This window comes from Callospermophilus lateralis, chromosome 3 (assembly GCF_048772815.1).
Source record: "Callospermophilus lateralis isolate mCalLat2 chromosome 3, mCalLat2.hap1, whole genome shotgun sequence".
In the NCBI taxonomy this organism is placed as follows: domain Eukaryota; kingdom Metazoa; phylum Chordata; class Mammalia; order Rodentia; family Sciuridae; genus Callospermophilus; species Callospermophilus lateralis.
Window position 1 is genome coordinate 45,888,161 of NC_135307.1, and position 25,080 is coordinate 45,913,240.

A 25,080-nucleotide genomic window follows, 5' to 3' on the forward strand; every position below is an offset into this window, starting at 1 on the left:
TACCTGATAAGAACAAGAGAGACAAAGAGAGTGAAGGTGGGGAAAAGATAATAGTCCCAAGGCACATTCCCAGTGACCTACTTCCTCCGTATACACCCTGTCTGCCTACAGTTAACACCCAGTAGCCCTAATTATTAATCCATCAAATGGGTTAATTCACTAATGAGATTATAGCTCTCCTAATCTAAACATTTCACCTCTGAACATTCCTGTATTGCCTAACACATGAGCTTTTCTGGGGACATCTCATAACCAAACCAACTGTATATAAAGTGAAGAGAGTGGTGCTGGGGATTAAACCTAGGGCTTTGTACATTCTGAGCATGCTCTACCACTGAACTACATCCCCACCCACAAAACTCATTCTTTATTATCTTCCCGCCTCCACCTCCTTCATATAAACATCATTTAATCACTGGTTCCAACTCTTTCCATATAGCTTATAGAAAGCCCAGAAAGCAAGTAGTTGAGGATATTTTCCCTTGTGGAATATGCAGAGATCCCTTTTAAACCTTGTTGAGCTCTGATCCATGTGGGGAATCAGTGGTCTAGCTCAGCTTTCATTTTTTTTTCCAGTGCTGGGAATTGACATGGCTTCATGCATAGTGGGTAAAGCATTCTATCATTGAACTGTATACCCAGTCCCCAGTGTTTTTTTCATTTCACAGATGAGAAAACTGCACTTGCCTAGTATGCTTGAGGACCTGGATTCAATCTCCAACATTCACCACAACTCCCCAAAAATCACATGAGATGAGAAAACTGTTTCTCACAAAAATAGACTTGCCCAAGATTAATGTTACAGAGCCCGTTTAAATACATTTCCCGTCTTGTTTTCCTTTGTATCACATTTGCTCTATTAGAAACTATCTAATGTTTTTGGACAGTCTAAATCACTCCCTCTTTAAAAAGAGTAAAGTGCACATATGCAACTTCCCCTCAAACTGCCACTAATGATTTTTATATTATTAATACTAAAAGAACATACTTTGGTTACTGCCAACAGAAGGAAAAAATGATAGGCACAAGAGGTAACAACAGGATTTTAAGTCAGAGAGGGAAATTGCTCTTCCTCAAGCATGAATTTTTATTTAAAAATGTACAATCATTACAGTTAGAACAATACCAACTCCATGGAATTGTAACAGTTGCTAAACACTGTCACTCCACAGTGGGGAGGGGGCAAGAATAATGATATTCCTTAGCAAAAACAATGCAGACAGAAGTCTGGGAAATAGTTTCTAATGTAATCATATCAAGGTTATGAATGTAGATTGTTGTGCAGATGTTGTTTTTCAGTTTGGCAATGTGCATAGGTGGTAGTGGAAGGTAGTTAGATCACTAGGGTTACTGCCCTGGGAAGGGATTAATATAGTTCTCCAAGGACCTCAGTTAGCCTTAGAGTAAGCCTAACCTCTGAATCCCTCTCTGGTTTCCTGTATCACCATCTGATCTTTCCCTCTCAAATATGATTTGCCCATGATACCATCCTGCCGTTGACCATGATATGACCCAGCAGGGGAGGGGGAGCCCCTCACAGAGGCCAAAAAGATGGGAACAGCCATCTGCCTTTAGCCTCCAAAACTCTAAGCTTAATAAACTTCTTTTGTTCATAAAGAACTTGACCTCAGGTATTTTGTTATAGAAAGAGAAAAATGGATTAAGATACTCAGAAACAAAGATTAGTTATAACTCCAGAACATTTTAATTCTAAAGAGCCTTAATAAACAAAAACCCTAGTTTCCAAATGTCCATCAAAAAGGGAATGAATAATCAGTTCCGTCAGTATTCATAAGAAAACTAAAGGAAAAAAAAAAGAGGTGAGGAGATAAAGTTTGATAACCATTCTTCATAAGATAAAATACTGCTTCCTCAAATAACTCAACATCAATTAATGATATGAATAGACAAAAGGAAAATAACTGTACATATTTGCCTTAAATACAGTATTGGGTAATGCATGCTAGCTGAGCTGTTTAGGAATGGCTTGCTAAAACATTGAAAAAATGAAAGACTTCATCCTTGTCATAGACTGCCACTTCTGTGGAACATTCTGTACACATGACTGGGTGATAGATTTCTTCCACTTCTGTCTCTGCCTGTTCTGCAGAATCTTCATGGTTAGACTTCATCTTCTTATAGCCCCGCCTCTTCTTCCTGTTCTCTGAGTTTTTATATCTTAGAACCTCCTCTTTGTTGACAGAACAATTCATCACGAACATTGCTCTATATTGAGTTTTGTAGGATTCATGCCTAAAAGGAAAATGAAATGGAGAATATGAATTTATTTTCTAAATTAACAGTTATTCTTTTAGATAAAATTGAGAAAACCAAAAACGACTAAAATAAACATGGAAACAAAACAACAAATTTAAGGAAATCTAAAAGTTGTTTTAAAAATAGAAAGAAACTTTTTTAAAAATTTTGTAGTTGTAGATGGGCAGAATGCCTTTATTTTATCTGTTCATTTTTATGTGGTACTAAGGATTGAACCTAGTGCCTCACATGTGCTAGGCAAGCGCTCCGCCAACTGAGCCACAACCCCAACCCCAGAAGGAAACTTTTTAATGGACACTAGTATAAAATAATGAGGTTATTCAATCCCTGGTACAAAAAAAAATGTTATATTTGTAATAGATATGCCAATTACCCTTATCTGATCATTACACATTATAAATATGTATTGAAATGTCATACTATACCTCATAAATATGTATAATTACTTTGTAGCAATTAGAAGTCTATTTTTTTTAGGTTGGATACAATATTCTTAATTTACTTATTTATTTTTATGTGGTACTGAGGCTTGAACCCAGGGCCTTGCACGTGCTAGGCAAGCACTCTACCACTGAGCTACAACCCAGCCCCTAGAAGTCTATTTAAAAAAAAAAAAGAAATCTATATCTTATTTATTTATTTAGGTACTGAGGATTGAACTCAGGGGTGCTTTGCCACAAAAAAATCCCATAGATACTGCAATATTTAATTGTATCAAGCCTAAAATAAAATGTGGAAGAAACTGAAATGTAAATTGGATAGTAGATACCTTCATACCCAGATTCAAGGTAGCTATACTTTGGCTAAAATCACAAACTCTCAGCCCTCTGTCTTCTTTATTTAGGTAATGGGTTTTGAACGCAGGGCCTCATGCATGCTAGGCAAGCTCTCTGTTCCCCAGACCTTTCTGGTTTTTATTTGGAGGATAGGGACTCGCCAAGTTGCCCAGGATGGCCCTGAACTCACAATCCTCTTGGCCTCAGGCTCCCAAATCACTGGGATTACAGATATGCACCAACATGCCCAGCTTCTATTACTTTAAAAGTAACTTTTATCCCGGGGAGGGGGGTGGTGGTGGGAGTTTTTTGAATTGTTCTTTAAACTTTTCATCTTCATACACAATATTTTTCCTTCTCAAATTGCTATTCTATTTTCCCCTTGAAAGCCATGCAACAGAAATACCTATCTGGCTAAAAACAGGGGTCTCATTAATTCTAAATGTACTCTTCACCTTCTCCAGTACCACAACCGCCAGGAATTAAGAACATACAAATTGGCTGGTGAAGTGGCACACATCTGTAATCCCAGCAGCTCAGGAGGCTGAAGCAGGAAGATACCAAGTTCAAAGCCAGCCACAGCTACTTAGTGAGTTGCCTAAGCAACTCAGGGAGACCCTATCTCTAAATAAAATACAAAAAAGGGCTGGGGATATGCCTCAATAGTTAAGTGCCCCTGGGTTCAATCCCTGGTACAAAAAAAAAAAAGAACATACAAATTGGTGCTTCTCTGGTGTCATGACTTGGATATGAGGCATTCCCCAAAAGCTCCTGTGTTTAACATAGGAAATGTTCAGAGGTGAAATTAGATTATAAGAGCTATATTCTAATCAGCTCATCCTAGTTTGAATGAACTAACTAGGTGGTAACTGTAGGTAGGTAAGGTGTGCTTGGAGAAGGTGAGTCACTGGGGTTGTGGTCTGGAAGCGTGGTCTCAGGGTTGTGGTCTTCCCTGAGACCCCTTCCCTGCTGCCCTGTTCTGAGCAGCTTCCTCTGCCACACCCTTCAGCCATGATGTTCTGTCTTACCCGGGGCTCAGAACAATGGGCTTGGCATACTACGGACTGAACCTCTGACACCATGAGCCAAACTAAACTTATACACCTCTAGTTGTTCTTGTTCATATTTTGGTCATGGTGACAAAAGTTGATTAACAAACCTGGTAAAACAATCTTTCAAAAGTATGTTCAATGATAAAGAGTTCTAGTTAATTGTACATATGTGAGGAGGTACTTGGATCACTGTTCTGTCTCACATCTGTAAGAATTTCGTATCACGTGCTCAGTGTTTTTCCCTTTCTCTAGATTTCTTGCATATCAGAACAAATAATTTCTCTGAACTGAGTTCTTGTTTTGTTGTGTTTTTGTGTGTATGTGGTTTTTTTGTTGTTGCTGTTGTTTAAAAAAAAACAAACAAACAGGATCTCACTATGTGGCCCAAGCTGGCCTTGAACTCATGGGCTCAAGCAATAAATTGAGACCACAGACACACACTACCACATCCAGGTGTTCTTGACTCTATCTATCTACAAATTATATAATACACACCCTCACACTCAGGCTCTAAGTAGCCACACTTTAGCTAAAACCAGAAACTCTCAGCCCTTTGTCTTGTATTATTTGAAGTTTAAGTTACATGAGGACTCTGAGAAGTATCCATCCAATAAAAAAAAAGCTTCATGGTAGAGCACTTGCCTAATGTGTTGGGCACTGGTTTCAAGAGAGAGAGAGAAACAAAGAAAGAGAAAAAAAAAAAAAAACTATCACTTTTTGGGGGGGGGAAACAATAACAACAAAAAAATCCCTTTTACTCTACTAGATTGGTTGTTGGGTTTTTTTGTTTGTTTTGTTTTTTAAAGAGAGAGTGGAGAGAGGGAGAGAGAGAGAGAGAGAGAGAGAGAGAGAGAGAGAGAATTTTTTAACATTTATTTTTTAGTTTTTCGGCAGGCACAACATCTTTGTTTATACGTGGTGCTGAGGATCAAACCCGGGCCGCACGCATGCCAGGCGAGCGCGCTACCGCTTAAGCCACATCCCCAGCCCCTGGTTGTTGGGGTTTTTGTTTGTTTGTTTGTGTTTGTTGGTTTTGTTTTTTGTTACCAGGGATTGAAGCCAGGGGTGCTTATATTGAGCTATATATCCTAATGACTTTATTTTTTATTTTGAGACAAGGTCTTGCTAAGTTGCTTAGGGCCTCACTAGCCAAGGCTGCCTCAGCCTCACAAATCATTGAGATTACAGGTGTATACCACCATGCCCAGCTCTTGTTGGTTTTTGTTGTTGTTGTTTTGTTTGTTTGTTTGTTTGGTCTGTTTTGCTTATTTAGTTAGTTAGTTGTTGATAGACCTTTATTTTTCTATTTATATGTGGTGCTGAGAATCTAACCCAGTGCCTCGCACATGCTAGGCAAGTGTGCTACCGCTGAGCCACAGCTCCAGCCCCTTGTTCTGCTTTCTTTGTTTTTGTGGTACTAGGGATTGAACCCAGGGGCACTCCAACACTTACTATATCCCCAGCCCATTTTAAATTTTATTTTGAGACAGGTTCTCACTGAGTTGCACAGGCTGGCTTCAAATTTGCAATCCTGCCCAGCCTCCCCCATCTACTCCACTGTATCAGAACCCTACATTAATATGGAATAACAACTTTACCAAGACCAATTTCTACTCTGAGATCATAAAGTAACTTAAGTATAGGAACTCTTTGCTATGGCTAAATTGGTTACATACAAAGATATTTTCTTCATTTTATAATCTAGGTGTTAACTTACATGCTAAAAAGTTTGAGTTCATAAATAGAGTATAAAAACTGTATCTAGGGATGCAATGTTGGTTCAACATATGGAAATCAATAAATTTAATTAATCGCATCCACAGACTTATAAACAAGAATCATATGATCATCTAACAGAAAAAGCATTTAACAAAATATAGGACCCCTTCATATTCAAAACACTAGAAAAACTAGAGATAGTAGGAAGATACCTCAACACCATAAAAGCTATATGTGTTTAACCCAAGGCCAACATAATTCTAAATGAAGAAAAACTAAAAGCATTCCCTCTAAAAACTGGAATAACACAAAGATGTGTTCTTTCACCACTTCTATTCAACATTGTCCTTAAAATTCTAGCCACAGCAATTAGACACGAAAAAGAAATTAAAAGGATATGAATAGGAAAAGAAGAACTCAAACTATCACTATAAGCTGATGACATGATTCTTAGTTAAAAGATACAAAAAATTCCACCAGAAAACTTCTAGAACTAATAAATGAATTCAGCAAAGTAGCAGGATATAAAATCAACACCCATTAAATCAAATGCATTCCTATGTATCAGTGATGAATCTACTGAAAGAGAAAGTAGGAAAATAACCTCATTCACAATAACCTCAAAAAAAAAAAAAAAAAAAAAAACCTTGGAAATCAATCAAACAAAAGAGGTGAAAGACCTCTACATTTAAAACTACATGGGGCTGGGATTGTGGCTCAGAGGTAGAGAATTTGCCTTTCATGTGTGAAGCACTGAGTTCACACATATAAATAAAGAATAAAATAAAGGTTCATCAACATCTAAAAAGTATATTAAAAAAAAAACTACAGAACACTAAAGAAAGAAATTGAAGAAGACCTTAGAAGATAGAAAGACTCCCTTTCCATGCTCCTAGACAAGAAGAATTAATATAGTAAAAATGGCCATACTACCAAAAGCATTATACAGATTTAATACAATTCCTATTAAAATCCCAATGACATTCTTCATAGAACTAGAAAAGGCAAACATGAAATTCATTTGGAAAAATGAGACCCAGAATAGCCAAAGCAATCCTTAGCAAGAAGAGTGAAGCAGGTGGCATCACAATACCAGAACTTAAACTATACTACAGAGCAACAGTAACAAAAACAGCATGTTATTGGCACCAAGACAAGACACATAGACCAATGGTACAAAATAGAAGAAACAGAAATAAACCCACATAAATACACTTATCATACTAGACAAAAGTGCCAAAAACATTCACTGGTGAAAAGATAGCCTATTCAACAAATGGTCCTGGGAAAATTGGAAAGTCACATGTAACAAAATGAAATTAAATCCCTCTCACCCTGCCCAAACTTCAACTCAAAGTGGATCACAGACCTAGGAACTAGAACAAAGACCCAGTGCCTAATAGAACAAAAAGTAGGCCCAAATCGTCATCATGTCAGCCTAGGATCTGACTTCCTTAACAAGACTCCTAAAGCACAAGAAGTAAAACCAACAGTCAATAAATGGGATGGATTCAAACTAAAAGCTTCTTCTCAGCAAAGGAAACAATCAATAACATGAAGAGAGTGCCTACAGAATGGGAGAAAATCTTTACCACATGTACCTCAGATAGAGCATTAATCTTCAGAATATATAAAGAACTCAAAAAACACCACCAAAAAAACCAAATAACCCAATCAATAAATGGGCTAAGGAACTGAAGTGAAGACACTTACTGAAGAAACACAACCTATCAACAAATATGTGCAAAAATGTTCAACATCTTTAGCAATTGGAAAAATGCAAATCAAAACTACTCCAAGATTTTATCTCACTCTAGTTAGAATGGCAATTATCAAGAATACAAGCAAGAAGCCAGGTGCGGCAGCACATGCCTGAAATACTAGCACCTTGGGAGGCTGAGGCAGGAGGATTTTGAGTTTAAAACCAGCCTCAGTAACTTATTGAAGCCCCAAGCAACTCAGTGAGACCCTGTCTCTAAAATACAAAATAGGGCTGGCGTTGTGGCTCAGTGGTCAAGCACCTGAGTTCAATCCCCAGTACCACCCCCGACAAAAAAAAAAAAAAAAAGAGTACAAGCAATAATAAGTGTTGGTGAGGATGTGGGGGGGGGGGAGGTACACTCATACATTGCCGATGGGACTGCAAATTGGTGTAAGCACTATGGAAAACAGTATGGAGACACCTCAGAAAAAACTTAGACCCAGCTATCCACTCCTCAGTTTATACCCAAAAAACTTAAAATAAGCATTCTACAGTGACACTGCCATATCAATGTTTACAGCAGCTCAATTCACAATAGCTAAACTATGGAACCAACCTAGGTGTCCTTCAACAGATGAATGGATAAAGAAAATGTAGTATATATACACAATAGAATATTATTCAGCCTTAAAGAAGAGTGGAATTAAGGCATCTGCCGATAAATGAATGGAGCTGGAGAATATCTTGCTAAGCGAAATAAGCCGATCCCCAAAAACCAAAGGCTGAATGTTTTATCTGATAGGTGGATGCTAATTCACAATAGGTTACAGGATGGGGAGGCAGTGCTAGGGAAAAATAGAGTTAATTTAGATTAGGTAGAGGGGAGTGAAGAAGGGGGTTTGAGAGGGAAAGAAGGATAGTAGAATGAATCAGACATTATTACCTTACATAAAAATATAACTATATAACCAGTGGGATTCTATATCATGTTCAACCAGAAAAATGAGAAATTATACTCCATCTATGTAGATGTATCAAAGTGCATTCTACTGTCATGTATAACTAATTAGAATAAATTTCTAAAAATCAAATTATAATACTTAAAAAAATTAACTGTTGCAGAGAGAATCAGAAACCTTAAACTAGCTAATAAAAATAAACTAGACCAGCCAGGCGAAGTGGCTCATGCCTGTAATTCCAGTGGCTGGAAGCTGAGACAGGAGGATCGCGTGTTCAAAGCCAGTCTCAGCAATTTAAGGAGGCCCTAACAAACTCAGTGAGACCCTATTTCTAAAAAAAATACAAAATAGGGGTAGGGATGTGGCTCAGTGGTTGACTGTCCCCGAGTTTAATATCAAAAATAATAAAATATAAATAAATAAATAAACAAACTAGAAAAGCAGGGCGTGGTGGTGCATACCTGTAATCTCAGCTACTCTGGAGGCTGAGGCAGTGGAATCACAAGTTCAAGGCCAGCCTCAATAACTAAGCAAGGACCTAAGCAAATTAGTAAGACCCTGTCTCCAAGTAAAAAATACAAAGGGAATGGGATACAGTTTACTGGCAAAGCACCCCTGGTACCCAGTACCAAAAGAAAAAAGAAGTCATCTAAATTGGAAAAAAAGAGGTAAAAATAAATTACCTCAATTATCTCTGTTCAAGGACAGTGTGAACTTTTATGTTGAAAACCCTAAAGCTGGGGCTGTCGTTGTGGCTCAGTGGTAGAGCACTCGCCTAGCACCAGCAAGGACCTGGGTTCAATCCTCAGCACCACATAAAAACAAATAAATAAAATCAAGGTATTGTGTCCAACTACAACTAAAAAATAAAGAAAACCCTAAAGCTTACACATCTCACATACACACACATACACTCTCACACACAAAAAAACCTGTTAGAGCTAATAAAAATTAAGCAAAGCTTCAGAAAATGTCACACATAAAAATAATTTTCTAGGGGCTGGGGCTGTAGCTCAGTGATAGAGCGCCTGTCTTGCACATGTGAGGCACTGGGTTCGATCCTCAGCACCACATAAAAATAAATAAAGATATTGTGTCCACCTACAATTAAAAATATATATATATTTTTAAAAATAATAATTTTCTATACATTAATAGTGAATAGTCTGAGAAACAAAGTAGAACAGAGGTTACCAGGGGCTGATGGGACTGGAGAATTATTATGTAATGGGTGCAGAGTTCCTGGGATGATTAAAAGTCCTGGAAATGGATGACAGTGTTGGCTGCATCAGACTATGATAGCATTAATGCCACTGAATTGTATTCTTAAAAACAGTTAAAATTGTAAATTTTATATATAATTTACCACAATAAAAAAGTGTATTTTAGAGATGTGACATAATAATAAATATATATTTGTGCTCTGCTTCCAGTTCCTAACACAGAGCTCCTAAAACACTTGCAATTTCCTGAGTGATAACAGCACCTTTTGTTATTACTATAACTTTTGATCTTGGGTCTGTCTCTGACATAAGAGCTTCCAAGATTGTTAGAATCTGTGGAATAATAACAGTATATTTTATATGCTAATGATATATGGAGGCTTGTCTTGCATCTAAAAAAAAAAAAAACAAAAAACAGAAAAACCAAGCATGATTGATTGGAGAAGGGTTGGAACTTTTAGCTCCATACCCACCCAATCCTACCTCCAGGGAAGGGAAAAGAGCCAGAGATTGAATTAATCATTAATGGCCAATGATTTTGCCAATGGTGTCTATATAATGGAACATACCTATGCAATTAAACCCATAAAAGTAAAGGGTTCCAAAATCTTTCAGCCTGGTGAACACATCCATGTCCTAGGAGGGTATTACATCCCAAACCCCACAGACCTCCTGGAGTCAAGACCCTTCTGGACCTCACCCCTATATGCCTCTACATCTAGCTGTTTTGTTTGTATTCTTTATAATAAAGGAACCCCTAATTTATATTCAACTTGAATAGAAATGGAGGTAACTTGAGGACCTACTACTTGATTACTGGCATCTAAAAAAGTCTCTAGTCTTGTGAGAATGAACTTAACCTGTGGGGTTGATGCTAACTCCAGGTAGTGAGTCAGAATTAAATTAAATTGTAGGACACACAGCGTACAGAAAATTGGAGAACTGCTTTGTGTGACAGGGGGAAAATCCCACATTTGTGAGTAGAGAAGCAATTTTTTCCTTTAAAAGATTATGTCATTCTACACCATATATGCAATTTCACTGAATCCTATTATTACTGAGAAATGTTTTATTTAAAAGGCTACTTCTAGCTGGGTGTGGTGGTGTATCCCAGCGGCTCAGGAGGCTGAGACAGGAGGATCGCAAGTTCAAAGCCAGCCTCAACAAAAGTAAGGTGCTAAGCAATTCAGCAAGACCCTGTCTCTAAATAAAATACAAAATAGGGCTGGGGATGTGGCTCAGTGGTCAAATAACCCTGAGTACCAAAACAAAAACAAAAACAGAAACAAGGAGCTTAGCAACTCAGTGAGACCCTAGCTCCAAATAAAATATGAAATAGGGCTGGGGATGTGACTCAGTGGTCAAGTTCAATCCCCAGTACCCAAAAAAAAAAAAAAACAATAAAAAGCTACTCTGGGCTATACATGTTGCACAAGGGTGGAGTACTTGCCTAACATGTATAGGCCCTGGGTTTATTTCCCAGTGTCACAAAAAAATAATAATAATAATAATTAATTAATTAATTAATTTTAAAAAGCTACTTTTTACACAACTATGCATAGTCAAAATTATCTGTAAAGAGATCAGTCACGTAACACAAATGATATGGGTACAGAACCATAACAGAATTCCTGAGTATCAAAAGTCTATTTGTGATTTGAACAAAGGACTACCAATTTTTTTTTTTCCCTGTGTGTGTGCTTAACCATTCATCCATTACCTTTGGCAATCAAGGCACAGTGTCGTCATGCAAGCTGGGCAATTCAAAACAGCATCACTATTTGGAACAGGCTGTTGATGATGTGGCCTCTGTAACCCAAAACCATGATAACTGGAATGCAAAAAGAAATTAAGAAAAAACACATTAAAGTCTTGCTTCTAATGCAAGTCTCCAATTAAAGGAACCATTAAGCCAGGTGTGGCAGCCCACACCTATAATCCAAGCTAATGGAGGGGCTAAGGCAGGAGAATCGAAAGTTTAAGGCCAAGCTGGGCAATTCAATGAGTCCCTGTCTCAAAATAAAATTTAAAAAGGGCTGGGGATGTAACACAGTGGTAGAGCACCCCTGGGTTCAATCTCTATACTACCAAAAAAAAAATAAAATTCCATCTTACATCATTGACAAATTTTGTTACCAGACTAAAGAGCTACACTGTTAAGTTCCTTGACCATCTCAATATTATTTACACCACTTAAGGGCTGGGGCTAAAGTACAGTGGCAGAGCATTTGCCTAGCACATGTGAGGCACTGGATCCAATCCTTAGTACTACATAAAAATAAACAAAATAAAGGCATTCTGTCCATCTACAACTACAAAAAAGTTTTAAAAGTTATTTAAAAATATATTACTTATAGCATTTAAAATGTTCACCCCATGGCTATGAGTAATCAAAAAATATTCATTAAATAAACACAGGGGGCAAAGGAAAAAGTGATGTATAAATGGAACAAGAAGAGAAAAACTGGACAAGGCTCAAGAGCAAAAGCTAAAGATGGTATACAAAGATCCCCCACCAATAGAAATCTCTCCAAACTTAAAAAATATAGATATCTGGACCCCACCAGAGATGAAACAAATCATCCTAGGTGTTAATCATGTAGCTCAGGAGTAGAACACATGCCTAACATGTGACAGGCACATCCTCAGCATTACATAAAAAAAACCACCTCAAATAAGATTCAAAGGTCTGCATTTCAATCTCTCCTGGTGATTCTGAAACACAACAGGTTGGCAAAGCACTAGATAATGATGGTAAGTTGCCTACCTTTTAGTTCTATGACAAATCAGCCTTTACATCAAAATAAAATTTGTAAAACACTGTATATTACTAGTGGAAATGCAAAATGCTTCAGTCATTGTGGAAAACAGTGGTTGGCCCTCAAAAAGTTAAATACAGCCAGGCACGGTGGCACATGCCTATAATTCCAGCAGCTTGGGAGGCTGAGACAGGAAGATCACAAATTCAAAGCCATCCTTGGCAAAAAGCAAGGTACTAAGCAACTCAGTGAGACCCTGTCTCTAAAAAAATATAAAATAGGGCTGGGGATGTGCTCAGTGGTCAAATGTCCCTGAATTCAATCCCCAGTACTACCCCCCACCCCCCCAAAAAAAAAGGTTAAATACAAGGCTTGGGGTACAGCTCAGTGGTAGGGTACTTGCCTAGCACATGTGAGGTCCTAGGTTTGATCCCTAGTACCATACAAAAGTTAAATATAGAATTACCATATGATGTAACAGTTCCATTCCTGGGCATGTAACCAAAAGAAATGAAAGTATAGACGTAATAGATAACTGTACACCAATATTCGCAGCAACACTATTCCCAATAGTCAGAAGGAGAAACAATACAAATGTTTCTCAATGAATGAATGGATAAACAAACTGATCTATGTATATACATACCAGGAAATATTATTCAGCCATAAAAAGGAAAGAAGTAGTAATATATGCTACAATGTAGATGAACCTCAAAAACATGATCCGTCAATTTCAGGTTATGTGAATTTTTTTTTTTTTTTTAAACAGAGAGAGAGAGAGAGAGAATTTTTTTTTTTAAATATTTGGTTTTTTTTAGTTTTCGGCGGACACAATATCTTTGTTTGTATGTGGTGCTGAGGATCGAACCCAGACCGCATGCATGCCAGGCAAGCGCACTACTGCTTGAGCCACATCCCCAGCCCTTGGTTATGTGAATTTAAAAAAATCTAATTTGTGAATGGAACAAATCAGGTGCTAAACAATATCTTCTCTTCATTCACAAATACAAAAAGTCACATACTGTAGAATATTCCATTAGCTGAAATATCAAAAATGGTAAATCCACTGAGATAGAACACAGATCTGGAACACAATATGTGTTCCCATATTCCCAGGGGATATGGGAAGAGAGAGAAAAACTATTTAATGATACAGGATTTTCCTTTTGAGATGATAAAAATTATAAAAATGGTTTGAAACTAGACAGAGGTAGTGATACACACCACTGTGAATATAATAAACATCACTAGATTGTTTACTTTAAAATGGACACTTTTGCCAGATACAGTGGTGCATGCCTGTAATCCCTATTATTTGGGAAGCTGAGGCAGGAGGCTTCCAAGTTTTGAGGCCGGCCTCAGCAACTTAATGAGAGCCTATCTCAAAAAAATAAAAAGGGCTAGGGATGTAACTCAATACATTTCTGGGTTCAATCCCAAGTAATGAAAAAAAATGCTATATCCATGTATGAATACACCACAATAAATCCCACATACAATAATAATTCAATAATTAAAATAATAATAGTAATCATAGAAGGGAGATGAATAGAATAGAACAAGCAAATCAGAAAAAGGGAAGAGAGAAAGGAAAGAGAAAGTACTAGGGAATGAGACTGATCAAATTATGTTAATACATGTACAAATATGGCATAAGGAATCCCACTATTATGTATAATCATAATGCACCAACAAAAATATATAAATAAATAAATAAAACGGTCAATTTCAGGTTATGTGAATTTTAAAAAACCTAATTTGTGAATGGAACAAATGAGGTGCTAAACAATATCTTCTCTTCATCCACATAAACTCTTTTTTTTTTTTTTTTTTTAGTTGTAGTTGTCAATACCTTTAATTTTTCATTTATTTTTTTATGTGTTGCTGAGGATTGAACCCAGGGTCTCGTACACGCTAGGTGAGTGCTCTACCCTGAGCCACAACCCCAGCCCCACATAAACTCTTAATCTCAATGTAATTTAAAATTGTGTCTATCTTCGGGTTGTGGTGGCGCACACCTGTAACCCCAGCAGCTTGGGAGGCTGAGACAGGAGAATTGCGAGTTCAAAGCCAGCCTAAGTAACTCTAGGCACTAAGCAAGTCAGTGAGACCCTGTCTCTAAATAAAATAAAAAATAGGGCTGGGAATGTGGCTCAGTGGTCGAGTACCCCCGATTTCAATCCCTGGTACCAAGAAAAAATTATGTCTATCTGAAAACAATCAGTTTTGTTTCTTGAAGGGAGAGACTGACTACAGCAGGTTGAACTCAACAGTAGTTTTTAAAAATGAATTGTTTAAAAAAATTTGCTGGTTATTTTCAAAATAAATTTGCAGGGTTTTTTCCTTCAAACCTCTTTGTTGATATGTGTATATAAACATAAACATATATAAAATACAAGTGTAGTAAAAATCATTTTTCAACCATTTTTTCCTAAAGAGTCTAAATATTAAATTTAAATTCTTACCCCCTTCTCTGTGCATCAACCCAGGCCTGGTCTCTGTTATCTTTTTCAGGATCATATAGTAATTCATCATTTGTTGGAATCCTGTGTCGTTTCTTCTTTTTCTTCTTGGTCACCTGTGCTAATGTTTTTAAAAGTTAAGGATATAGCTAAGTATCGTTGGTAAAGTTCACACTTCTTTAACATAAAATAAAGAATCTCCTGTTTACCAAGCTACATATTTATTTTAATTATCCTTAAAAAGAAAAAAATTTTTTTTTCTTTTTTCGGTGGGGAGGTAACTGAGGATTGAACCCAGGTGGGCTCTACAACTGAGCTACATGCTCAGCCCTTCTTGTTTTTTTTTTGTTTGTTTGTTTGTTTGTTTGTTTGTTTTTTAAGACAGGATCTCACCAAGTTATCAAGGCCAGCCTGGGCAACTTAGTGAGACCCTGTCTGAAAATAAAAAGGCCTAGGGATATAGTGCATCAGTAGAGCAACCTGTATTAAATCCCTAATATCAGAAAAAAATAATTGGAATACAGAGCTGGGAGCATAGCTCAATAATAGAATGCTTGCCTAGTATGCTCAGGGCCCTGGATTTGATCCCCAGAACAAGGAAGGAAAAAGAAAAGGAAAAGAAGAAAGAAAGAAGCTAGGCATAGTAGCACATGCCTGTAATCCCAGCTGCTCTGGAGCTGAGGCAGGAGGATCACAAGTTCAAGGCCAGTCTGGGAAACTTAAATTAGACCCTGTCTCAAACTAAAAAATAAATATGACTGGGGATGTGGCTCAGTGGTAAAGCAGTCCTGGGTTCAATCCCCAGAACTGCAAAACAATTAAAAAAGAAAGAAAAAAGGGCTGGAGTTGTGGCTCAGTGGTAGAATGCTCGCTTAGCACGTGCAAGGACCTGGGTTCTATCCTCAGCACCACATAAAAATAAATAAAATAAAGGTATTGTGTCCAACTACAACTAAAAAATAAATATTTTTTTAAAAGAAGAAAGAAAAAACCCACAGCTATGTACATATATTAGACTTCTGTTTGTTCTGTTTTGTAGCACTAGGGATTGAACCCAGGTGTGTTCTAAAACTGAGCTACATTCCCAGCCCTTTTTTAATTTTATTTTAAGATGGGGTCTCTAGGTTGTCTAAGCTAGCCTGGACCTTGTGAACCTTCTGCCTCAGTCTCCCAAGTGATGAAATTATAGGCATGTGACACCATATCTAGCACATACATTACTTTTTAAATTTATTCTAGCACCCCAATATTTTAAGTAATGACATAAAAGTATAAAACGTCCTTTTAAAAATAAATTTGTTATTTTGTATATTCCAGTGTAATTCCTTATGTAATTAGCTTTTCCAACTAAATATAATTAATTTTTCCAAGTTAGGAAAATTCTTCAGGAAAGTAAAAATTCAGAAAAAAATGCAGGTGTGAAAACAAATGTTGAGCCGGGCAAGTGGCACAAGCCTGTAATCCCAGAAGCTCTGGAGGCTAAGGCAGGAGGATCTCAAGTTCAAAGCCAGTCTCAGCAAAAGCAAGGCACTAGCAACTCAGTGAGACCTTGTCTCTAAATAAAACACACACAAAGAAAGGGCTGGGGATGTGGCTCAGTGGTTAAGTACCCCTGGGTTCAATCCTCAATACCAAAAAAAAAAAAAAAAAAAAGGTATAAAGAAAACAAATGTTGCTAGTCTGAAGGACCTAGAAGGAGTCTGGGGAAAGATCCCTGAGCCCTGAGCCCTGAGCAGGGGGAAGTCCTGAGTCAGGACACATTCTCCCCTTCCCTAGCACACCCATGCAGTGCTACTGATAATGCCATTTACTCATAAGTCTTTGTTCCCAGCTTTTATTACTAATCAATCCTGTTTTTATTTTCACATCAACCACCTGAAATTTCTTAAAAAATAAAACTCAAAGAAAAATCCTAATATCAACTAGTAGGTAAACCTTTTTCATAAAATATTACTGCTAAGGCTAATAGATATGTTATTTACCTGATTTGTCTTCATCCTCAGAATCTGAATCAAAATATATATCATCGTAATACTTCGCCGGAGCTATTCCAACTTTATTATTTCCTGAAGAAGACCCTATGAAAACCAGAAATGAAGTTTATAGACTAATCATACATAATTCATAAGAAAAAACCTCCATGTCTTCTTCCATTACTACAAAGTAATATCAACTTATTCACAATCTCATTTGGATGGTTAAATATTTTCACATAGTGACATACTTTATTTTATGCCCTATGCAATTACAGAAAACTGCCCCCCCACCTTAATTTTAGTGTTCTAAATCTTTTTTCCTTCCCAAAAATCTAATTAATTTTTTAAGGGGCTGGGGCTGGGGTTCAGCAGTAGCACACTTGCCTGGCATGTGTGAGGCACTGGGTTCAATTCTCAGCACCACATATAAATAAATAAATTAAATAAAGGTCTATCAATAACTAAAAAAAAATTTTTATTATTTATTATTATTTTTTTTAAAGGCCATCTTTTCAGGTTGCCCATATACAAATCTCTATCTTTCAGACAGGGAGTGCACTGTGAAGAACAGGGAATGAGTATCTTGTTTTAAGGGAGCTTAATGGAAAGAAAAGCCCTAAGGAAAGGCAAAGGAATGAGGAAGACACACTTTTCCTCTCTTCAACTGTACTCAGTTCCATACTATTACCTATACTTATATCATCACATGCCTGTCTCCCTCATTCTTCCTCTAATTAACTCTTGCTTTAGTTGTGTTAAATCATTAAATCTGCCATCAGTGACATCTAATGTCCAAAATACCTATAAGACTCATGTGTCTTTTTTTTTTATCCTTGAGTAAAAACTGCAAAAGGACATTATCCAAATAAATAATGCTAAATAGTGTCTTTTCAACAACGCATGACATTTTCCCATAGTTATCAAAGAAAACTCTGGTTCAGTTGCCAAATATAATTCCTTCACCAATTAGTATTTACTGTGCACCTATAGAAAGTTCTGGAGACACAGAGCATGAGTAAGCTTCCTGTCCTATGGAGCTTATAAAAATAGGTATAAAAACCGAATCAAAAGCATATCTGTTCCAGGGCTGGGGTTGTGGCTCAGCAGTAGAGCGCTTGCCTAGCACGCGCGAGGCCCTGGGTTTGATTCTCAGCACCACATGTAAATACATAAATAAATAAATAAAGTGTACCTGTTCCTAGAGAAGATAATTTGTCCCCCATTGTTTTTATGGTAGAATTCAATTCAGCTTCCATTTCTTTTTCAAATTCATCTTCACTAGATGACTCACTTTCTCCAGTAAGACATTCTCTGATGAGTTTTCGTTTTTGGTCTGGAGTTCCATGTAAAAGCACATCCACTTCATCTTCAGAGCTAAATACATATACATATACATATATAAATATTAAAAAATTAAAATCACTCAAAATTCATTCTCATCATCTCACTGTTTAATTATTTTAACTTTACAAGATTACATTTGATATTATATACAGCAAATCTCACTTGGTAAATCAATTGTCTTGCTTATTTCCATTTATTTATCTATCTACCTACCTATCTATGTACTTAGTTATTTTCAAATGGAGTCTATGTGCCCAGCATGACCTCAAACTTATGGGCTCAAGTGATCCTTCTGCCTCAGCCTCTCAAGTAGCTGGGAGTACGGTGTGTGCCAACAGAGTGCTTGACTCCAAATTTTTAAAAGTCTATATAACATTTCCTCTTATAGATGCCATACATTTATTTCTAAATTCTTTGTTATTAAATGTTACAATGAACATTTCTGTGTAGGTAACTTCTTTAGGATAAATGTCTAGAACTAGATACAAACATCATTCTGACTTATTGTATTATCACATTACTTTCAAAAATCATTGTACCAATTCATAATTCCATCAAAAATAAAAAGTTTACTTCACAGAACTGGCAGCTTTTTAAGTTCTGAATACTTAAATAGGACATATACGGGTGCCGGGGTTGTGGTCAGTAGTATAGTGCTTGCCTAGCACATGTGGGGCACTAGGTTCAATCCTCAGCACCACATATAAATAAATAAATAAATGGTATTGGGTCCATCTACAACTAAAAAAATTTTTTTAAAGCTATGAAATGTTGACAAAGAAAATTAAATGCCTGTAAATTTTTCAATGTAATTTGTAGTACATAAATAATATTCAATTACTCACAGACTAGTGAACAGATACAGAATATTCCTGATTTGACTTTTCTGTTCTCTGTTATAGAATAGTGCTTTTGCTGGGCATGATGGCATACACCTACAATCATAGCTGCTCAAGAGGCTGAGGCAGGAGGATGGAGAAAGTTCAAGGCCAGCCTCAATAATTTGCAAGATTCTAACTGAAAATAAAAGGGGTTCAGAGTGTAGCTCAGTAATAAGCACCCCGGATTCAATCCCCAGTACTGGAAAGAAAAACCAAAAGTAAATCAGAAAAATGCAATTCACACCAATTTCAATAAAGACTGAGGCTTTAGCCATTACCACTATTTTCACTCAGGTCCTTTTAGCCCTGCTTGTACTACTATAAATTAAGGATCTCTAAGCCTCCAAACTCATCATTTTCACTCCACCCTTAATCCTATTGCCAGACTATTTTTCCTAAAGAACTCTCATCTCACCACTACCCAACTCAGGAGCCTTCCATGGTCAATCCTCTGAGCATACCATTAAAAATACCCTTCAATCCCAGAGGCTCAGAAGGCTGAAGCAGAGGATTGTGAGTTCAAAACCAGTCTCAGCAAAAGCAAGGTGCTAAGCCACTCAGTGAGACCCTGTGTCTAAATAAAATACAAAATAGGGCTGGGGATGTGTCTCAGTGATCCAGTGCCTCTGAGTTCAAGCCCCAATACCAAAAAAAAAAAAAAAACTGGCTCCAACTAATCTTATCATCTTTACCTTCCAGTCTTTCTTTTTTCAAAGAGAGAGAGAGAGACAGAGAGAGAGAGAGAAATTTTTTAATATTTATTTTTCAGTTTTCAGCGGACACAACATCTTTTATTTTTATTTTATGTGGTGCTGAGGATCGAACCCAGCACCCTGCGCGTGCCAGGCGAGCCACATCCCCAGCCCACCACTCCTGCCCTCTATCTAGCTACCTTGGTCTTAAACAAGGGGCAATTTTCCCTCCCAGGGCATATTTAACATGACTAGAGAAATTTTTTTATCATCACCACTGGGCACAGGGAGAAAAGGCTACTTGCACACAGTGGCTACAGGCCAGGGATGCTGTTAAATACCCTATAACCCACAAGATATCCCCTCAAGTGCATCACAGTGGCACATGCCTGTAATCCCAGAGGTGCAGGAGGATCATGAGTTCAAAGCCAGCCTCACAAAATTGAGGCACTGAATAATATTATTTAGAGACCCTATCTCTAAATAAAATACAAAATAGGGCTGGGGATGTGGCTCAGTAGTCACATGCCCCTGAGTTCAATCCCTAGTACCAAAAACAAAACAAAACAAAAAAAAAAAGATACCCCCCAACCAAAAAGAATTATCTGACCCAATATGCCATCCAGTGCTGTCAAGTTTGAGAAACTCTGATCCTATAATCCAGTGTTTCAAAAGTATGAAATGTAAATTATTTTAAGTAGTAGCACGATGATCAGCCCAATAAGTTAACACTGAATTCACTGCTGAAGGGAATATGAAATAGTACAGCTTGGCAGTTTCATATAAAACAAAACATACAACTATTACACAACCCAACCTTTGTAACTCCTAGGCATTTACCCCCCCAAAAAATGAAAACTTAAGTTCACCCAAAAACTTATACATGAATATTTATAACAGCTTTATTCTCAACAGCCAAAACTAGAAACTACTCAAATGTCATTCAATGAGTAAACTGTGGAATACTACTTAGCCATTTAAAAAAAAAAAAGGAATGAACTAGTGATATATGCAACAACCTGGATGAATCTCTAGAGAATTATGCTGAGTGAAAAAGAGCCAAGCCCAGAAGGTTACACAGTGTATGGTCCCATTCACACAGCATTCCTAAAATGACAAAATTATAGAAATGGAGAAAAAAATTAGTGGTTGCCAGGAGTTAGGTAGGGCATGGAAGTGAGAAGGAAGTGGGCATAACAGTTAAAGAGCAGCAAGAGGGATCCATGTGGTGATAAAATGTTCTGTATTTTGACTGTCATGGTCCATCTCCTAGCACTATAGTTTTCTAATATGTGAAATGTATACGGGATATCTATACTATGTCTTACAACTGCTTGTGAATCCATAATAACTTCAAAATAAAAAGTTTTTAAAAAATTGAATCAGAAGACAAGAGCATTCCTCTTTTTGCCAATTTTCTCCATTCCTTGTAGTTATTTCAAGACAGTCATAGTCTTTAGCACTGCTGGAAGAGGCAAAACAAGCTCTGCATATTCTTGCTGAGTTTGCCAAGAATGCCAGGTTCTGACCACTCTTCACTCAGGCCATTTCTCAGCATTGTGTTTGCAGCAAGCAACCCTGAGGAATGAGATAATGTTTCCTTCCAGCAGAGAGAGTAGGTTTATTTATTGTCAGCTTTGAAAGAGGTGATTCTCTTAAGTATCCTTTAATCACCATACAAACTCACAGAATATGCAGATTCATTTAGCACTATCCCTTCTTGGAACCCCTGTAAGATGGAGAAGTAAGAGCAACCAACATGACATGATGCTTGCTATGCTACTTGTAGTCTTTTCTCTGACCCAGAAGTCTCATATCTTCTGCCAGCTTCCATCAAACAGCAACAGGCTTTGGTATTTGTAAAAATAAATCCTAACAGAGACTTCTCAACCATCTAACACCAATATCTCCTTTTTCTTTCCTTTTTTTTTTGGGGGGGGGTGGTGGTGGTGGTAACTAGGGATTGAACCCAGAGGCATTGTACTTCTGAGCTACATCACCATTCTTTTTTATTTTGAGACAGGATCTCACTAAATTGCTGAGTATAGCCTCAAACTTTCAATCCTCCTGCCTCAACCTCCAGAGCAGTCATCACCCCAACACCAATCTCTTTTTAAAATAACATTGAGGTCAGAGCCTTCAGCAAGCAATGCTGTCTAATAACATTATTTTCTTTTCACAATACTTATAATTATCTTACCGGTGACAACTGTCATAGGATTATAAAGCTTCCTTAAAGAAATTTAATTTCAACTGGGCACAGTGGTGCACACCTGTAATCCCAGCTGCTTGGGAGACTGAGGCAGAAGGACTTAAAAGTCCCAGGTCAGCATCAGCAATTTAGGGAGAACCTCTCTAAAAATAAAATTCAAAAAGGTCTGGGGGTATGTGGGGGGGGTGTGGCTCAGTGGTAGAGAACCCCTAGGTTCAATCCACAATGGGGCAGGGTACAAAAAAATTTAACTATAAAAATGTAATTGACTGGGCTGGGATTGTGGCTCAGAGGTAGGGCGCTTGCCTAGCATGTGTGAGGCACTGGGTTAGATCCTCAGCACCACATAAAGTAAAATAAAGACATTGTGTCCACCTATATATAAAAAATAAACATTAAAAAAGTAGTTGACCTTAAGAAAAATATTAAGTCAATAACAACACAGGTGTACATGGAGATGATAACAGAATAACTCAAAACCAGAAACACTGCTATATTCCAATCAAACTGAATTACTAAGTAATGTAGCTCCTTTCACAGACAATACCTATTAACTGAAACTCTTTTTCACAGGGAATCTTAGTATCCATTCTCACTCTTCACCACAGAAATCCTTTCAGCAGTGTGGTCTTCCATGTCTACAACTGTTCCCCAGAACAATGAGGAAACATTGTGAACGAATAAAGTGCTTCACAGAAAGCTTCATCAGGCAGAATTAATTTTTTAAAGTTTATGAATATGACCCACTGACAGCTAAAGAAATAGCTAAAAGATTTTCACAGGAAAATCTTTTGACAATATAACTACAAGTTTCTTTCAAGTAGGATAAATCCTCTCTTCTGGAAATTCCCATGGAACTTCATCTGTGTCTATTTCGGTCCATCATTTTCTAAAATGCTCTTCCAAAATATATACATCATCTTACTAACCCTATATAATGTAAGCCTTTGAAAACCAAGGCTTTTAGTAATTTACCTCTGTAGCCCACAACAAACATACAGTAGTAAAATTGCCTGCTCAATATTCCCTTATTTCTGTTTCACAGGTCAGTCTTTTAGATGGACACTTAAGAGATTAGGGCTGTAGCTCAGCGGTAGAGGACTTAACCAGGCATGTGTGATCCGGCTCTGGGTGATCAAAAAGGCACTTCACATTAAGTCCTGTAACCATCACAATACACTTACGATATATCTCCATACTTATTATATTTCCTTTTTTATAGGTGTAAAACCGAGGAAAAGTGACTTGCCTTGGGTCACATTGCTAGCAAAATGTAAAGGCAGAATTCAATCTCACGGTCTTTATAGATTTACGCTTGGCCCCCAGTGACTCTGGAAGAGCCCTCTTCCTGGCGCCTCCCAAGGCTGCGCGACCCCACCAGGAGCCCCCGTTGGCCTCCCACAACCGTAGTGGGGTGCTAGGGGCCCCAAGCCTCTGAGCCGACAGTCGGCACAAGCCAGGGAGGCGCAGCAAATGGAGGCGCTCAAAGGGTGAGCCTCAGCCCGAAATCTTAGGGGACTATGGTGGGTCGGGAGCCCACCTGCTCAAAGCTGGCTCCTCGTCGCTAGGCTCTTCAACCGCGTAGGGGTCGTAGTCATCCTGCAGCCGGTTCATGGCGGCCTAAAGGTGCCTACACCGTCCACTGCCTGTCAGCAGCGTCTCTGTTTACTCCGCGGGTACCTCCCTAAAGCGTCCCCAACTCCACTTCCGCCCGCACTTCCGGCCCTCTCTGCGCTCCAGCGCAGTTGGTCCCAGTGGGGTGTGGGGCAGGGGTTCCGGGAGATGCGGTGTGGGGTCATCTCAAGCCCCTTCGCAGCTTCTTCTTAGGTGAAAATAATAAACAGTACCTTCATGAGTGGCAGTCTCTGAGATGGATCCTCTACAGTCAGTGTCTTACTTGACTTACGAAGCAGAAATCTAGACGGTATTCCAACTCCTGGAGCACCCGAGTCCCTCCCACCTCCTTACTTACACCGCCTGGCTTTCTGCTTCTCCACATCATCGCATCCCCATTTTGATTTCTGCCCCAACTGTCTTAACAAAAGCCCTCTCTTCTTGGTCTCAGTTCCAATTCTTGTTTAGCCCTCAATCGATTCCACTCCCATGTCATATAAAACTGTCTACATAAAGTAGATTTGTTTTTGTTTGTTTGTTTGTTTTTTGTAAACCTATTTTGGTATAGTGGTGTGGGCCATGATCCCTTATAGTGAACAGAAGGGGGATCACCCCTTTCCCGCCTCTAAAATACTCTCCTATGAGTCACAGTGGTATGAAGGAGAGATCTGTAGGAGAACTTGTTTTTTTCTCCTTTTCTAGGAATCAGCCCTCCTCAGGGACATACCCTTATGTGCATTTTCGTTATTCTCCACGAAAGTTGGGCCAATTAGTTTCAGATTCCCATAAATTTGTAACTAAGAGATTCTAAGGAATTGGCAGTGGTCCTAGAACCTGTACACTCTGAAGATGAGACTGCCATTTTGGACCAGCTTTTTGAGATTTTATGTGTTGTTGATGGGCAAAGAGAAACTAGCACATAGAGCAGAGAAACAGAAGATATAAGGTTAGGTAGAAAGGAGGTATGTAGGACAAAACAAAAGTGGTCATGATTTAAAGTCCTGATCTAAAATTCTACACTCACATGGATTAAAATCCAGATTTAAAGGTTACTTTCACATACTTGATTACAAATGGCACTATTAAATCAATTATTAGACTTTATCTGCAAGTCCATAAATAACTTCTTTCCTGACATGGACCTAAAAGAAAAGCAGGTCAGAGAATGCCTTTGCCCAACTTAGGATCTGATTATCTATGTCATACTCCAAATCAAACCCTCAACACTACATCACTGTAGTACTATTTACAAAACAGTACAATAAAACCCCTAGTGGGGAAATGATTAGGGATTTTTTTAAAAACAAAGAAGAAAATTATCCCTAGTGTTGGAGTATGGGATTGTGTGGGTTCTTTGTCTAGTGAATTTGAAGAATAAAATCCACAGACACAAGGGTGAGAGAAAAGTAATACAAAGAGTAATACAAAGAAA

The 25,080-nt window shown here is 37.9% G+C and overlaps 1 protein-coding gene across 1 annotated transcript; it reads right to left on the reverse strand.

Annotated features, from left to right (window-relative positions):
- Window positions 1–1,063: 1,063 nt before the first annotated feature.
- Window positions 1,064–23,722, reverse strand: Eapp (E2F associated phosphoprotein). The gene is made up of 6 exons (XM_076848210.2): window positions 23,575–23,722; window positions 18,098–18,279; window positions 16,912–17,007; window positions 14,933–15,050; window positions 11,429–11,539; window positions 1,064–2,253 (listed from the first exon to the last, which is right to left on the reverse strand). Exons 1-6 carry the CDS (start codon window positions 23,646–23,648, stop codon window positions 1,977–1,979), a joined length of 858 nt encoding a protein of 285 aa, XP_076704325.1. The 5' UTR covers window positions 23,649–23,722; the 3' UTR covers window positions 1,064–1,976.
- Between the last annotated feature and the right edge of the window lie 1,358 nt (window positions 23,723–25,080).